Genomic DNA, 17,078 nt, shown 5'->3' on the forward strand with positions numbered 1-17,078 from the left:
GTGCGCATAATTTCTTCCCATTGAAAGCTATAATTGCCTGCCATTTGACGATATTCATGCTCAATTTTTGAAATTAATTTCAACTGGGAAAATGTAGAAATGTCATCTCCATTGAAAGGGATTTGATTTCAATTATCCTTGCTCAAAGGACTGTGATTTCCAAATACACTTAAGCAAAATTATGACAAGAATTTTTGTTCCAGAAATTTACTGTTTAAAGACCGATTAGGCGATAAATGGACTCGCTTTGAATTGAAGTGAATGCACCAGTTTCCATCTGAAAGGCACTCAATTATCTTTGATTGCTCCTGTTACAATATATCAAATAGAGATACCTGCTATTGCTGTAATTTGTGTGAAAATTAACATGCTGCAATTTCCACAGGAAAAAAGGAAGCCCTAATGGGCATTTAAACGTACATCAATAAAAGGCAGAGAGAATTTTTTTTTAATTTACTGAAAATATTACGAAATGCACCTGTACATAACTCTGACCAATTACAATACAATCAAGCAGGGGTAACATTACTCTCTCATTTAATCTGGACACAATAATAGTCAATCTTTCGCCTCACGATAAAAGTGGGTTGGTAACCATTTTCTGTCAATAAAGCTGTGAAGCTTGAATTGAGTCAGGACAAGGGCTGGGTGAGGAAGTTAATGTTTTATTCAGCACAGAGTTTAAGGTGCCACTTCAGAAAGACACATTAGCAACTACTGATGATGGCAACCGTTCGATTGGTTGCACTTGTCTATGGTAGATGAGGAATAAGAGGCAAAACATAAAACTGCCTCCCCCTTTCCCCCCCCACTCCCTCAAAAAAAAACAAATAAGCAAACAAAAAGGAAGACTAGTCATGCTTAGAGGTCACATATTTTATTTTTCAAATCTGGTTATTCAATTAATGGAGAAAAATAAATCCCAAGGTAGCACTGCCAATTTAAGAGGACTTCATCCATAGCCTTGAGTTATATATACACTCACACTTAAGACCGGTGTGAGGGTGGCATACATAACACATACACACTGTGTATGCCACCCTTCAGTGTCTCTGGAACACAAGAGGCTATATCATAATCCTAAAACAGGGATCCAGCTGTATTACTCTACTGGTTAACCATGCTAAATAACGTGCACACAAAGCAATGTGTACAGAAAACTTAGTGCATTTTCCTCAGCAAGATATTTCAAAGACATAATTCAACAGAAATCTTTATATGCTAGATCTAATTATACACAAGACTCCAATCCTAGGAATGCAATCCAACAGACCAAACATCACTGAGGGAACCGGGAGAGAACATGATGGCTTACCACAAAGACACCTTTAGTAAAAAAAAATCTGCAATTAAGAAATTTTACTCTTAATTCATTATCCTCTACATTCCACAGGTAATTCTTGCAAAGTAATGCTTTATGAAATTGTGGGACCAGTGTAGGATCCAAAAAGGCCAATGTAACTACCAGAATACACATCTCTCTTCGCAGCCAGATCTAAATTGGTCATCATAGTAGGTAGTCCCTCGGGATCGAGGAAGACTTGCTTCCAATCTTAACATGAGTTCTTAGGGTGGTTGTACAGTCCAATACGAGAACCACAGTTTCTGTCACAGGTGGGACAGATAGTCAGAGGGAAAGGGTGGGCAGGGAGCCCGGTTTGCCGCATGCTCCTTTCGCTGCCTGCGCTTGATTTCTACATGTTCTCGGCGACGATACCCGAGGAGTTCAGTGCCCTCCCGAATGCACTTCCTCCACTTAGGGCGGTCGATGGGCAAGGACTCCCAGGTGTCAGTGGGGATGTCACACTTTATCAGGGAGGCTTTGAGGGTGTCCTTGCAACGTTTCCTCTGCCTGCCTTTGGCTCGTTTGCCGTAGACGAGTTCCGAGTAGAGCGCTTGCTTTGGGAGTCTTGTGTCTGGCATGCGAACTATGTGACCTGCCCAGCGGAGCTGATCAAGTGTGGTCAGTGCTTCAATGCTGGGGATGTTGGCCTGGACGAGGACGCTAATGTTTGTGTGTCTGTCCTCCCAAGGGATTTGCAGGATCTTGCGGAGACATCGCTGGTGGTATTTCTCCAGCAACTTGAGGTGTCTACTGTACATGGTCCACGTCTCTGAGCCATACAGGAGGGCGGGTATTACTACAGCCCTGTAGACCATGAGCTTGGTGACAGTTTTGAGGGACTGATCTTCAAACACTCTTTTCCTCAGCCGACCGAAGGCTGCCCTGGCGCACTGGAGGCGGTGTTGGATCTTATCATCAATGCCTGCTCTTGTTGATAGGAGGCTCCCGAGATAGGGGAAGTGGTCCACGTTGTCCAGGGCCACGTCGTGGATCTTGATGTTTGGGGGGCAGTGCTGTGCGGCGAGGACAGGCTGGTGTAGAACCTTTGTCTTACTAATGTTTAGCGTAAGGCCCATGCTTTCATATGCATCGGTAAATACGTCGACTATGTCCTGGAGTGCAGCCTCTGCGAGTGCACAGACGCAGGCGTCGTCTGCGTACTGTAGCTCGACGACAGAGGTTAGAGTGGTCTTGGACCTGGCCTGGAGACGGCGATGGTTGAACAGCTTTCCACTGGTTCTGTAGTTTAGCTTCACTCCAGGTGTAGGTGTGGTGGCCCCACTGTATAGGTCTCTTTTTCAGGTACTTATCGAACTCCCTCTTGAAAGCCATGATTGAGTCTGTCTCCACCACCCTTTCAGACATTGCATTCCAGATCCAAACCATTCGCTGCATACATTTTTTTTAAATTTCCCCGAAACTAATTTACAATCAGAAGACTACATCTGGTAGAACTTTTTTTGGTTTGTCCAATCAAACATTAGATGTGGTTTTGAAGTACCCAAATTAAAAAAAACCCAGCAAGATTGGTCATCTACAAAGCATGGAATGACTTTCTGTTTGACAGCCTTGCTCGACATGCTCAGCTTTGTATTTGACATAGAAGAGGCAGCAGCAAGCTGCATTTTGGGAATTGTAATGTATCAAGAGTGATACTGCTGTATTCTTGGATCAGCCTCTTTCCTCAAAGCCTGAGAAATGCAGCAGAATGCAAGGCCCACGTTGAAGAGACCGACCCAGGCCTGTGCAGTGGAAACACCTGCGAGGCATTTTTAACATACAAAAATGACTGCTATCACAAAATCAATACAAAACAATATGGCCATTCTGTCTATCTTAGCTTATCTATTCAGAAATACCCTACAGATCCCTGCCACAATATCCAACTGTTTCTTAAATGATTCCAGAATCTTCAGCTCTGCTAGACTACCCGTAAATCAATTTCATGTGATGACAATGCTTGAATGAAGAACTTTGCAACATCAGCTCGAGATTTAGCTTTCACTAGTTTGAACCGGTGCCCCCTTTGCTTTCTGTCATTTTTTCCAGAATTATAAAATTTTTTTATTAGTTTATCTTATTTCACCTGGGTCAAAAATTAAAAATACTAGCTCAAAATACTGACAAAATAAATGCAGTGCCAGGATTGATTGAAATTGCACAAAAGATCCCATGGCACTATTCGAAGATCAAGGGAGTTCTCCCCGGTGTCCGGGACAATATTTATCCCTCAACCAACATCACTAAAAAAAAAAAGAGATGACCTGGTCATGTCATATTGCTGTTTGTGGGAGCTTGCTGTGTGCAAACTGCCTGTCGTGTTTCCTACATTACATCAGTGACTACACTTTAAAAGTACTTCATTGGCTGTAAAACGCTTTGGGACAACCTGAAACCGTGAAAGGCACTACATAAATGCAAGTTTTTTTTCATTCTTTAACAAACACTGCAGAGCCGAAATTCAGGCCCGCCAGAAAACTGGCACACTTACAATTTTTAAAGTGTTTTTACCGCTGTCTCGGAGGAGGTTGACATAGAAACATAGAAAATAGGTGCAGTAGGCCATTCGGCCCTTCGAGCCTGCACCACCATTCAATAAGATCATGGCTGAACATTCCCTCAGTACCCGTTTCCTGCTTTCTCTCCATACCCCTTGATCCCTTCAGCCGTAAGGGCCATATCTAACTCCCTCTTGAATATATCCAATGAACTGGCATCAACAACTCTCTGCGGTAGGGAATTCCACAGGTTAACAACTCAGTGAAGAAGTTTCTCCTTATCTCAGTCCTAATCCTTAGACTATGTCCCCTGGTTCTGGACTTCCCCAACGTCATAGAAACATAGAAAATAGGTGCAGGAGTAGGCCATTCGGCCCTTCAAGCCTGCACCGCCATTCAATGAGTTCATGGCTGAACATGCAAAACTTCAGGGCCCCATTCCTGCTTTTTTGCCATACCCCTTGATCCCCCTAGTAGTTAGGACTATAGAAACATGCAAGGACCATAGAAATATCAGGAACATGCTTCCTGCATCTAACCTGTCCAGTCCCGTCAGAATTTTATGTTTCCATGAGATCCCCTCTCATCCTTCTAAACTACAGTGAATACAGACCCAGTCGATCTAATCTCTCCTCATATGTCAGTCTTGTCATCCCAGGAATCAGTCTGGTAAATCTTCGTGGCACTCCCTCAATAATAAGGTTAGGAGACCAAAATGGTACACAATATTCCAGGTGAGGTCTCGCTAAGGCCCTGTACAACTGCAGCAAGAACTCCATATTCCTATACTCAAATCCTCTTGCTATGAAGGCCAGCATACCATTTGCCTTCTTCACCGCCTGTTGTACCTGCATGCCAACTTTCAATGACTGATGTACCATGACATCCAGGTATCGTTGCACCTCCCCTTTTCCTAATCTGCCGCCATTCAGATATATTCTGCCTTCGTGTTTTTGCCACCAAAGTGGATAACCTTACATTTATCCACATTATACTGCATCTGCCATGTATTTACCCACTCACCTAACCTGTCCAAGTCACCTTGCAGCCTCTTAGCATCCTCCTCACAGCTCATACTGCCACCCAGCTTAGTGTCATCTGCAAACTTGGAGATATTACATTCAATTCCTTCATCTAAATCATTGATGTATATTGTAAATAGCTGGGGTCCCAGCACTGAGCCCTGCGGCACCTCACTAGTCACTGCCTGCCATTCTGAAAAGGACCCATTTATCCCAACTCTCTGTTTCCTGTCTGCCAACCAGTTCTCTATCCACATTAGTACATTACCCCCAATACCATGTGCTTTAATTTTGCACACCAATCTCTTGTGTGGGACCTTGTCAAAAGCTTTTTGAAAGTCCAAATACACCACATCCACTGGTTCTCCCTTGTCCACTCTTCTAGTTACATCCTCACAAAATTTCAGAAGATTTGTCAAGCATGATTTCCTTTCATAAATCCATGCTGACTTGGACCGATCCCGTCATTGCTTTCCAAATGCGCTGCTATTTCATCTTTAATAATTGATTCCAACATTTTCCCCACTACTGATATCAGGCTAACCGGTCTATGATTACCCGTTTTCTCTCTCCCTCCTTTCTTAAAAAGTGGTGTTACATTAGCTACCCTCCAGTCCATAGGAACTGATCCAGAGTCGATAAACTGTTGGAAAATGATCACCAATGCATCCACTATTTCTAGGGCTACTTCCTTAAGTACTCTTGATCGATATTCAGGTCTTTTTTTTCCGAGCAGACTGGAAGTCGATCATACTGGGGGAGGAAGTTGGGATGGGACTGGGTCTCCGCCACTATTAGTCAGTGGTGGAGACGTCAATGCGCGTGTGCGTCACCACGTCTCTCCCCTCATTTAAAGGGGAGAGAAGGAGCGATTTTTTTAGGTTCGGCCACTAAGCCAGCTGGGAGAGTTTCGGCCGGGCCAAAGGCCTAGCACCCAAGAACGGGTTGTCCGGCCAATCAGGAAATCGGCTGGAAAAAAAAAACGTGGCGGCCGTGGCAGTGCTCCCTTCCCTTGAAGGGCTGCTGCGGCTCACACACACACCGATAGAAAAAGCTGTCGGAGGTACCTTGCGACGGATCAAAGATTTTTTGAGGTAAATTTCACGTGAGTGTGCTGGGGATCGGCAGTGTGCGCTTTGATGATGCGCTTGGGGCGGTCGGCAGCAGTGGGGCGGAAGTGGGGACCGCCCGAAAAATCCCCGAGGTGAATTTGGGTTGTGGTGGCCGTTGGACTGCAACGCGGCGGCCACTTGATTCCGCCGCATGGCCACTGCACAACGGCAGTAACGAGCCTTATCCGTACCCTGAATTTCGGCCCCTGTATGTCAAGAACTGAATTATCAAAGATTCAAAATTCACACTACTCGACTATTAAGTAACACCACTGACAACAACTTTAGTTAGTATAACATCTGTAACATGGCATACAGTTCAAATGTGCATCCTAGTTGGGCATCAAATCTTAGCAGTTATCAGGGTGTGGGCAAAATTACAGGTATTTACAGCACAAACAGGCTATTCAGCCCAACAGATCCACGCTGGTGTTTATGCCCCATATGAGTCTCCTCCTTATTCATCTAACCCCATCAACATATCCTTCTATTCCTTTTTCCCTCATGTATTTATATAGCATCCCCTTAAATACATCTATGCTAGTCAACTCAATTAATCCTTGTGGTAGCAAGTTTCACATTCTAACCACTCTATGGGTAAAGAAGTTTCTCCTGAATTCCCTATTAGATTTATTAGTAACTATTATAATTATGGCCCCTAGTTCTGGTCTCCACTGCAAGTGAAAACATTTTCTCTATGTCTACCCTATCAAACCCTTTCAGAGTCTTGAAGACCTCTCGGGTCACAACTCAGCCTTTTTCTAGAGAAAACAGTCCCAACCTGTTCAATCTTTCCGGAGATATAACCTCTCCATTCTGGTATCATTCTAGTAAATTTTTTTTGCACTTCAATGCCTCTATATCCTTTTCAGAATATGGAGACAAGAACAGTGCTTCACTCCTAGTACTGCCCTGGACTGTCAGACTAGATTTTTGTGCTCAAGTCTCTGGAGTGGGACTTAAACCGACAACTTTCTGACTCAGAGGTGAGGGCTCTACCAACTGAGCCACAGGTGATACTGCAAAGTATTCCAAGTGTGATCTAACCAAGGTTCTGTACAAGTTTAACATAACTTCTTTGCTTTTCAATTCTATCCCTCCAGAAATGTATCCCAGAATCTGGTGGTAACCAAAATGCTGTAAAGAGCTAGTTTTTTTTTTAAAAAGAAGGCTATCAAAGGTGAGAGATAAGATGAAGCTATTCAGGATGGGAATTCCAGGATGCGAAGACAAAATGGTTGAAGGTTCTTTCACTGATGGTAAGAGCCATGGGAGGTTGATTAAAACACAATATGCCAGAGCTGGAAAAGTAGAATGTCTGCAGTAATTAGGGTTGGAATAATCTGCAAGGTACAAAGGAGTGAGGTATGGGAACATTTTAAAATCGATGTAGAGGGATGGGGAGCCAAAGGATTCAAATGATAGAACAGCAGAATAGGATGCAAGTGCCAGAGTTTATGCAAAGTGGATCTTGGGAGATCAGTGAAGGCGGCATTCAAAAAGGGGTGACAAAGGTGTGCGTGAGGGTTTCAGGGACAATGAAAGTGAGATGGAAGCAGACATGGGCAATGTTTTGGATGTGGAAATAAGTGATTTAGTGATTAACTGAACATGGAATTTACAATTTAGCTCAGAGTCCGGCAGGGTACTTAATATGCCCTATCATAGGATGGTTACATTCGGCCCGTCGAGCCCATGCTGGCTCTCTGCAAGAGCACCTCAGCTAGTCGCACTGCCCCGCCCTTTCCCCGTAACCCTGCACATGTTTTTCTCTCAGGCACTTATCCAACTCCCTTTTGAAAGCCGCGATTGAGTCTGCCTCCAACACCCTTTCAGGAAGTGCATTCCAAATCCTAACAACTTGCTGTGTAAAAAATATTTTTCTGTTGTCGCCTTTAGTTCTTTTGCCAATCACCTTAAATCTGCGTCCTCTGGTTCTCAACCCTTCTGCCATTGGGAACAGTTCTCTCTATCTACTTTGTCCAGACCCCTCATGATTTTGAACACCTCCATCAAATCTCCTCTCAATCTTCTCTGTTTTGAGAACAATCCCAGCTTCTCCAGTCCATCCACTGGAAATATTCTCGTAAATCTTTTCTGCACCCGCTCTAAGGCCTTCACAACCTTCCTAAAGTGCGGTGCCCAGAATTGGACACAATACTCCAGCTGAGACCGAACCAGTGGTTTATACAGGTTCATCATAATCTCCACGCTTTTGTACTCTATACCTCTATTTATGAAGTCCAGGATCCCGTAAGCTTTTTAACTGCTTTCTCAACCTGCCCTGCCACCTTCAACAATTTGTGCACATATACCCAGAGGTCTCTCTGTTCATTCACCTCCTTAAGGATTGTACCCTTTAGTTTATATTTCCTCCCCTCATTCTTTGCATCAAAATGTATCACTTCACACTTTTCTGCATTACATTTCATCTGCCCATGTCCACATGTCTGCCATTCCACTAGCCTCTTGAAGTCCTCTTAAAATCTACCACTATCCTCCTCACTGTTCACTATACTTCCAAGTTTTGTGTCATCTGCAAATGTTGAAATTGTGCCCTGTACACCCACATCCAAGTCATTAATATATATCAAGAAAAGCAGTGGTCCTAGAACCGACCCGAGGAACAATACTGTATACCTTCCTCCAGTCCGAAAAACAACTCTACTCTTAAAATAAACACAACTCTCGGTTTCCTGTGACTTAGCCAATTTCGTATCCATGCTGCCACTATCCTTTTTATTCCATGCGCTTCAACTTTGCTGGCAAGTCTATTGTGTTGCACTTTGTCGAACGCCTTTTGGAAATCCATGTACACCACGTCAATCGCATTAGCCTCATCAACCCTCTCTGTTGCCTCTTCAACCCTCTCTGTTACCTCATCAAAAAACTCAAATCAAGTTGATTAAACACTATTTGCCTTTAACAAATCAGTGCTGGCTAGCCTTAATTTTGTCCCCGATTATTGTTTCTAAAAGATTCCCCACTACTGAGGTTAAACTGACCGGCTTATAGTTGCTGGGGCTTTTGAAGAAGGGTGTATCATTTGCAATTCTCCAGTCCTCTGGCACAACCCCCATTTCTAAGGAAGATTGGAAGATACCAATAGCTATTTATTCCTTCACTTCCTTTAGTGTCCTAGGATGCATCCCATCCGGTCCTACTGTCTTATCTACAAGTGCAGCCAGCCTTTCTCGTACCTTCTCTTTATCAGTTCTTATTCCACCTAGTATTTCCTCCAGCTCCTCCTTCACTATGTCGATAGCAGCATTTTCTTCCTTGGTGAAGACTGATGCAAAGTACTTATTTAGTACTTCAGCCATACCCTTTGCATCCATGCATAGGCCTTCTTTTTGGTCCCTAATTGGCCCACCCTTCTCTTATTACCTGTTTATTATTTATATGCCTATAGAAGACTTTTGGATTCCCTTTTATGTTAGCTGCCATTCTATTCTCATACCCTCTCTTTGCTCCTCTTATTTTCTTTTTTACTTCTCCTTCGAACTTTCTATATTTAGCCTGATTCTCAGATGTATTCTCGACCTTACATCTGTCATATAAAATATCCATGTTTGCTGATGATACAAAGCTAGGTGGCAATGTAAGTTGTGAGGAGGATGCAAAAAGGCTTCAAGGGGGTGTAGACAATCTAAGTGAATGGGCAAGAAGGTGGCAAATGGAATTCTGGCCCCAAGTTTCCACATGATTTGCGCCTGATTTTTAGGAGCAACTGGTGGAGAACGGACTATCTTAGAAATCGCAATTCTCCACATTTTTTTTTCTGCAGTTCTAGTCAGGTGGAACAGTTCTACTTTGGAACAGAATTTTTTCTTCAAAAAGGGGGCGTGTCCGGCCACTGACGCCTGATTTGAAAGTTTCCACAGTGAAAACGTACTCCAAACTAAAGTAGAATGGAGCAAGTGAAGATTTTTGTAGAACTGAAAAAACCTGTTCTACACATTAAAAAATCAGGCGCAGGTTACAAATTAGGTGTCCAGAACGAGGTGGTGGGGGGGGGGGGGGGGGGGGGGAAGGGAACTCATTAAATTCTACAATAAATCCTTATTTATACTTCTACAAATATTATACAAATAAATCCAACCTGAATAAACATTTATAAGCAAAGAAAAGATGAAATAAACCATCTTCCTACCTGTGTGCAAGTGCTTCAGCCAGGGAGAATTCTGCAGCCGTTCGTTGCCGCTGAGCGGGAGGCGGGGGAAGGAGACAGCGGTTTGTTGCCGCAGAGGGGAGGGAGGGGAAGGAGACAGCGGGTTGTTGTTGTGGAGGGGAAGGAGACAGCGGTTTGTTGCCGCGGAGGGGAGGGAGGGGAAGGAGACAGCCGTTTGTTGCCGCGGAGGGTGGGGAGGGGAAGGAGACAGTCAGAAGGGTAGCCTCAGTGCTGATGGCAATGTGATTTTATTAAAAAATGTTCAAAAATTAAACAGCTACATAGAACTACAAAAATGGCCGAGTGCCAATGTTTTTTTTCACACTGAGCATGCGCGAACGCTCCAACGCGCACGCACTGCCGGCAGGAAAAAAACTAATTTAAATAGTACCCGCCCCCTCCCACTTACAAAATCGGCGCGAGTGTAGGCTCCGCCCCCTGGGCGCGCGCCAAACAGACAAGGAGCTGCAAAGCGCTCGAGAATAACGCATTTTTTTTCTGGCGCCGTTTTAGGCGCGAAAAACGGGCGCCCAGCTCGGAGGGGCGCCCGTTTTTTATCCTGTGGAAACTTGGGCCCATAATGTGGATAAATTTGAAATTATCAACTTCGATAAGAAAAATAGAAAAACAGCGTATTTTTAAAAGGGTGAGCGATTGGGAAATGTTGTTGTTCAGAGGGACCTGGATATCCTTGTACACAAATCACAAAGTTAACATGCAGGTACAGCAAGCAATTAAAACAGGAAATAGTATGTTGGCCTTTATTACAAGAGGATTTGAATATAAGAGTAAAATACATTTACTGCAATTATATAGGGTCCTGGTGAGACCACATCTGGAGTAGCGTGTACCATTTTGGCCTCCTTACCCGAGGAAGGATATAATTGCCATAAAGGGAGTGCAACAAAGGTTCTCCAGACTGATTCCTGGGATGGGGGGATTGTCCGATGAGGAGAGATTGAGTAGACTAGGCCTATGTTTCCTTGAGTCAAGAAGAATGAGAGGTGATCTCATTGAAACATAAAAAATTCTTACAGGGCTTGACAGGGTAGATGCAGGGAGGATGTTTCACCTGGCTGAGGAGTCTAGAACTAGGGGTCACAGTCTCAGAATAAGGATTGAGATGAGAAGAAATCTTTTCTCTCAGAGGGCTGTGAATCTTTGGAATTCTCTACCGCAGAGGGCTGTGGAAGCTCAGTCATTGAGCATAGTCAAGTCAGAAATCAATAGATTTTTGGATATTAAGGGAATCAAGGGATATGGGGATAGTGCAGGCAAGTGGAGTTGAGGTAGAAGATCAGCCATGATCTCATTGAATGGCGGAGTAGGCTCGAGTGGTCAAATGGCCTCCTCCTGCTCCTAGTTCTTAGGTTCTTATACGCGCTCATTTTCTGCTTCCTTACTCTCCATCTCTTTCGTCATCCAGGTAGCTCTGACTTTAGTTGCCTTATCTTTCACCCTCGTGGGAATGTACCTTGACTGTACCTCAACTATTTCCTCTTTAAAGACAGCTATCGTTCCACTACAGTTTTGCCTGCCAATCTTTGATTCCAATTTACCCGGGCCAGATCCGTTCTCATCCCACTGAAATTTGCCTTCCTCCAATTAAGCATTTTTTTACTCTAGATTGCTCCCTGTCCTTTTCCATAGTTAAATCTAAACCTTATGATGCTATGATCACTGTTCCCTAAATGTTCACCTACTGACACTTGCTCCACTTGACCTGCCTCATTCCCCAGAACCAGATCCAGCAATGCCTCCTTCCTCGTTGGGCCAGAAACATACTGATCAAGAAAGTTATCCTGAACACACTTCAGAAATTCTTCCTCCTCTCTGCTCTTTACACTATTATACCAGTCTATATTAGAGAGAGACACATTCAACTATCCTATCTCAGATACAGAGTAAGCTGTATGCTAGCAGACATCAGCAGAAAGTTGCCTACAGTTCTGAACCCGCTAGCTTTGAATAGCTTAGCTCGACAAGTGAGCCTAAGTTATAGATTCAGTAAGTGGATCTTTATTATTGTCCATAATCAAGGTGTGCAGGAAATTGATTGTTCTCACTGTGAAAACTGTATTGGGTTTATTCAAGTATTTTATGTCAAATAAATCAGTTGTTAGTTTGAAGTTGTGTCTCGGCTCGATAGAGGGCTTTTCAGCCTGCAGTTGAGTGTCAGCTTGTCTCAGTGGTAGCACTCTGGCCTCGGAGTCAGAATGTTGTGGGTTCAAGCCCCATTCCAAGATTTGAGCACATAATCTCAGCTGGCACTTCAGTGCAGTGCTGAGGGAGTGCCAGCGATACTATTTTTCAGATGAGACATTAAATTGTGGCCGCAACTGCCGGTTTAAGTGGACGTTAAAGATCCCGCGTCACTATTTTAAGAAGAACATGGCAGTTTTCCTCGTGTCCTGGCCAACAAGTATCCCTCAACCAACACCACCAAAACTGATCAATTGTTGTGCCACATCTACTTACATAATAACAGCGACTACATTTCAAAGCTAATGCATTGGGTGTGAAGCACTTTGGGATGTCCTGAAGATGTAAAATACATCACATAAATACGAGTTCTTTCTTTCTGTAAAGAGGGGAGAATGAATGTGGCAGCCTGTGCGATATGTCCGTCAATATATGAAGCAAGTTATATGGATCATGCTATCATTTAACTTGGGCAGAAAAACTTGCCCCTCCAGATCTAGGGGATGCAAGATGTACTTACATGAGTGGTCTGTGACACTCAACCCAAAGAGAATATCTAGTTCAAAACCCCGAAGACGGTGACAGTGTGGATTCTTAATGAAAAATGGAGACCAACAATTTAGATTTGTGACACTAATTTGTCGCTTTAAATAACAATTTGGCCCCTCGAGCCTGCTCCGCCATCTAAGATCATATCTGATATGATCATGGGTTCAGCTCCACTTCCCTGCCCGCTCCCCATAACCCCTCACTCCTTTACCATTCAAAAATCTGTCTATCTCTACCTTAAATATATTCAATGACCCAGCCTCCACAACTCTCTGGGGCAGAGATTTTCACAGATTTACGACCCTCAGAAGAAATTCCTCCTCATCTCAGTTCTAAATGAGCGACCCCTTATTCTGAAACTATGCCCCCTAGTTCTAGATTCCTCCACGAGTGGATACATCCTCTCTGCATTTACCTTGTCAAGCCCATTCATTATCTTATATGTTTCGATAAGATCACCTCTCATTTTTCTGAACTCCAAACAGTATAGGCCCAACCTGCTTAACTTTTGTCATAAGCCAACCCCTTCATCTCAGGAATCAACTGAGTGAACCTTCTCTGAACTGCCTCCAATGCAAGTATATCCCTCCTTAAATAAGGAGACCAAAATTGAATGCAATACTCTAGGTGTGGTCTCACCAATACCCTGTACAGTTGCAGCAGAACTTCCCTGCTTTTGCCAGGTTATCAGAAATACCATCAGAATGGTTGAAGCCAAAGAGATTTAAATATTTAATTCAGACATAATTAACAGAGAATGGTTATAACACATAGAAGGATAAAAGACATTATTTAAAAGATTTCACTAATGTTCTTCTCGATGGCCAATCTCTTTTCCTAATCAGCAGCGTGCCTTGGGAAGGTGATTTATTGCTCTCTCTGTACAAATAGGGCATCCGTCACCTGCTTGATGGCCTATGGGAGAGCCAATTAACTGATATTCTGATGTCACATGTTGCAACCTGTGGCACAGAAGTCGAGGGTCACTAAGCTTCACAGCCACAAGTAGTGCTCTGTGCTCCATGGTGTTTGGCTCCAATTCATGCTGCAACAGGTGACATAGGGGTTAGTGACTGCCTGCCTGCTGAAGCTCAGCCTCCTCATACACTGTTCCACAGTCATGTAAAAACTGGCATGCTGCAAGGACTCCTATGCAGTCTTTTTTGAGCCTGCGCCTGTCTGTGCTGCTGTGGCAGCCTCAGTGGTAACTCCAGCAACATTCCCATCTTTTCTAGTAATCCCACAGCTAGTGAACGAACAGAGTACAGCTGCAGCCCATAGTCAGCTCTCCAACACCTACTTACTATTATTTCCAAACTCACCCAAAGCAGCCAAAAATCGACGACCGGAAAACTTACTGGAGGTGGGTATCCCGTTAAAATATCCGTGCATCGACCTGCTCCCCAAGTGTTCACGCCATGCTTTTCTGGGCAGGCCCAAGAATGAGCCAATCAAATGCGCTCAGGCACCAATTTCCCGAACGGAGCCAAGTACAAGCCCGATGTTAATATTTCAAGGAGCCCAGTGTTTATTTTAAGGGGTGGCCAGGGACACAAGTGTATTTTTACACCATTATGTTCTGCACTGAGAGAGATTAATTAATATGCTATCAGCGATCAAGTGCTTTACGAGGAAAGGCTAGGGTCTGTGGCTCTTTTCATTCGAATAGAGAAGAGTAAGAGATTGGATAGGGGTGTTCAAAATGGGAAGGGTTTTAAGATGAATAGGGAAAACTTTATTGGTCAGTGAGTCGCTAAATTTAAAATCACTGAAAGAACACAGAGAACCTTTAATTTATTTTATTTAGAGATTTGTTATGACATGGAATGCCATACCAGTATTAGCAGTTGAAGCAACCATGCTAGTTTTGAAAGGGAAATATTTAAAAAGAAAAATGTAAATGGTTTGTAAAGAAAGGCCAGGGGAATGGGCTAGGTGGATAGCTCTTTCCGTGTTCGCTGGGCTGCCGTTGCGTGAACTGCCTCCTGTGATACTGTAAAATTCTAAGATTCTACATTCCAATCATCCGATACAAAAATCTTTGGAACATCGGGCCCAAACTTGGTGGAAGCTAAATTTCGCCCAAGTGCCGACCAAACGACCACTGAGAGATTTGACAGTACTTTGGGCAGGAGTTTAATTAAAAAGTCCTGAAATGACCGCCCGGTGCCAAAAAAACGACTTACAACATGAATCTGGGCGGTAGCTCCCAATCTCAGCGACAAATACAATCCTCGCCAAAGTACCGCCGGGGGCCCAGGGAGGGAGAGGGGAGGGTGGAGAAACACATAAAAATAAAAATTTACACAAAAATAACCACTGGAAAACCTTCAGGGGACCCCATCCACCTGAATCGCTGTTAAAAAAAAATAAAGAAAAGAAGTTTAACAACTTTTTTTGCAGGTTTTTACACTTGCCGTTGAGGTTAGACCTGCTTCCACGCGGCAGTCCTTCTCCCTGCTGCTGCTGACTCCCACCCGGAGCAAACTGGCAGCTCGGCGGGCGGGAGGACACTTACGTCAGTTGTGTGCGAGCGGAGGTCAGTGGACGGTTCCCAGCGGTCTTCCCTCCCCGCCGGTGGGAGGCCTCCACCAAACTGGCACCAAGGGGAGATCGCCCAGAAACCTCGGCGGCGGTGGCGGGTGGCGAGTCCATCAAGTTCAGGGCCATAGAGTGTTAATATTAGCCCTGAAATTCTGGTCGGAGGCTTCTTTTGGACGAACGCCTCCGACCGGAGAATTTTTCCGAAAGTGTCTGGTGGTCCCAGAGGCACGTGGAATTCCGTTGGGAAGGCCTTCTCTTCCCACGCTGCGAAACGCGCTCCCGTCCTCCAGGTTCCCACGCAGAAGGTGCAGTTATATGCGATTGCTCAACCAATCAGGTACAGTATTCTCAATTAATAGCAATGGGAACTCCGTATCTACGAGTTCTCATTGCTATTAATTGAGAAAAAAAAACAAACAATAACACCAAAAAAAACACATACCTCACATAATTAAAATTAATTGAAATTAAAGTTAATAAATATCTGAGAAAAATTTCTCTCCCCCCACCCCCCCCCCCCCTCCACCAAGTTTAAAAAGTTTTTATTTATGGTTTAAAATAAATTTAACATAGTGGGCAGGGTTTTAAAAATAAAATGTCTTTTTTAAATTTCATTTTTTATATTTTAAGTGTGTTTTAAAACTCTTCCACTTGTAAAAGTAGGCTATGCGCCAGCTTTTATCAGGCGCTAGAGTTTTCAGGACATTTGCTGGGCAAGATATGGGTAAATACTCCAATCTTGCCCATGTGAATCTCCTCACTCCCGAGATGCAGAGGATCTGTCAAGCTCCAGCTTGACAGATAGGAAAAGCCGGTTTTCAGCGCAAGAGCATTGTGTGCTGAAAACTGGCTTTTGCGATGCCTTCCCGCATCTGTACACACTCTGTACGAACACAGGGAGGCCAGAATTTCTGGGCTATTGTCTTTTAAATTACGTTGAAATTAGTTTTCCACTACAGGGGAGTCCAGGGTTATGGGGAACAGTGGAGTTGAGGCCAAGATCAGATCAGCCAATGATCTTATTGAATGGCGGAGCAGGCTCAAGAGGCCGTATGGCCTTCCCCTGCTCCTATTTCTTATGTTCTCATTGACCAATACCTCACAATTTAGGAAAACCACAGATCAAGACATCATTGTCGGCACCTCAAGAAAAAAAAATGTTAAACTGGTATCAACAGTATCAATGCAAATGTTACCTCTGGCTTAAGTGTAGCCTTCGTACAAGCCTGGCATATTGGACCATTTCGAGAGAAGTTCAGCGCAAGATGACGAGTACGATTCTGGCAAGTTTGCTCTTCACAAACTAGCCACCCCTGTAAATTGAGGAAAAACAGTGAAAATTATAAATGAGATAAAGTTTTCTTCAGCTGATCTTTCCTTCAACTACATAATCTTCAAATGCTCATTGTTAAAGTTCAGGCTTTCTTCCAACACTTCTGCCTTGTGCTCATAAGCAGACCAAGTCTTTGATGATTGAAAACCTGCCCCCTTATTCATTCTGTGTGTTGAGTAGTATGCCCAGGATCAACAATTACTCCCTGACTGCAGCTTATAGTATATTGGAGATCATCACCACAGTCTCCTGACCCCTTCAAAAGGTGTATAATTTTATTCTAAGACCAATGGGTACAGGCT

General features: G+C 43.8%; 1 protein-coding gene across 1 annotated transcript in view; it reads right to left on the reverse strand.

Moving 5' to 3' along the window:
• pola1 (polymerase (DNA directed), alpha 1) overlaps positions 1-17,078 on the reverse strand; it is a 355,602-nt gene that overhangs the window by 98,843 nt on the left and 239,681 nt on the right. Inside the window, exon 35 of the mRNA XM_070893369.1 lies at positions 16,640-16,756. Within this exon, the coding sequence (XP_070749470.1) occupies positions 16,640-16,756 (117 nt within the window). The remainder of the gene's footprint in view (positions 1-16,639; positions 16,757-17,078) is intronic.

Source organism: Pristiophorus japonicus, chromosome 11 (assembly GCF_044704955.1).
Source record: "Pristiophorus japonicus isolate sPriJap1 chromosome 11, sPriJap1.hap1, whole genome shotgun sequence".
NCBI classification, from domain to species: Eukaryota; Metazoa; Chordata; class Chondrichthyes; family Pristiophoridae; genus Pristiophorus; species Pristiophorus japonicus.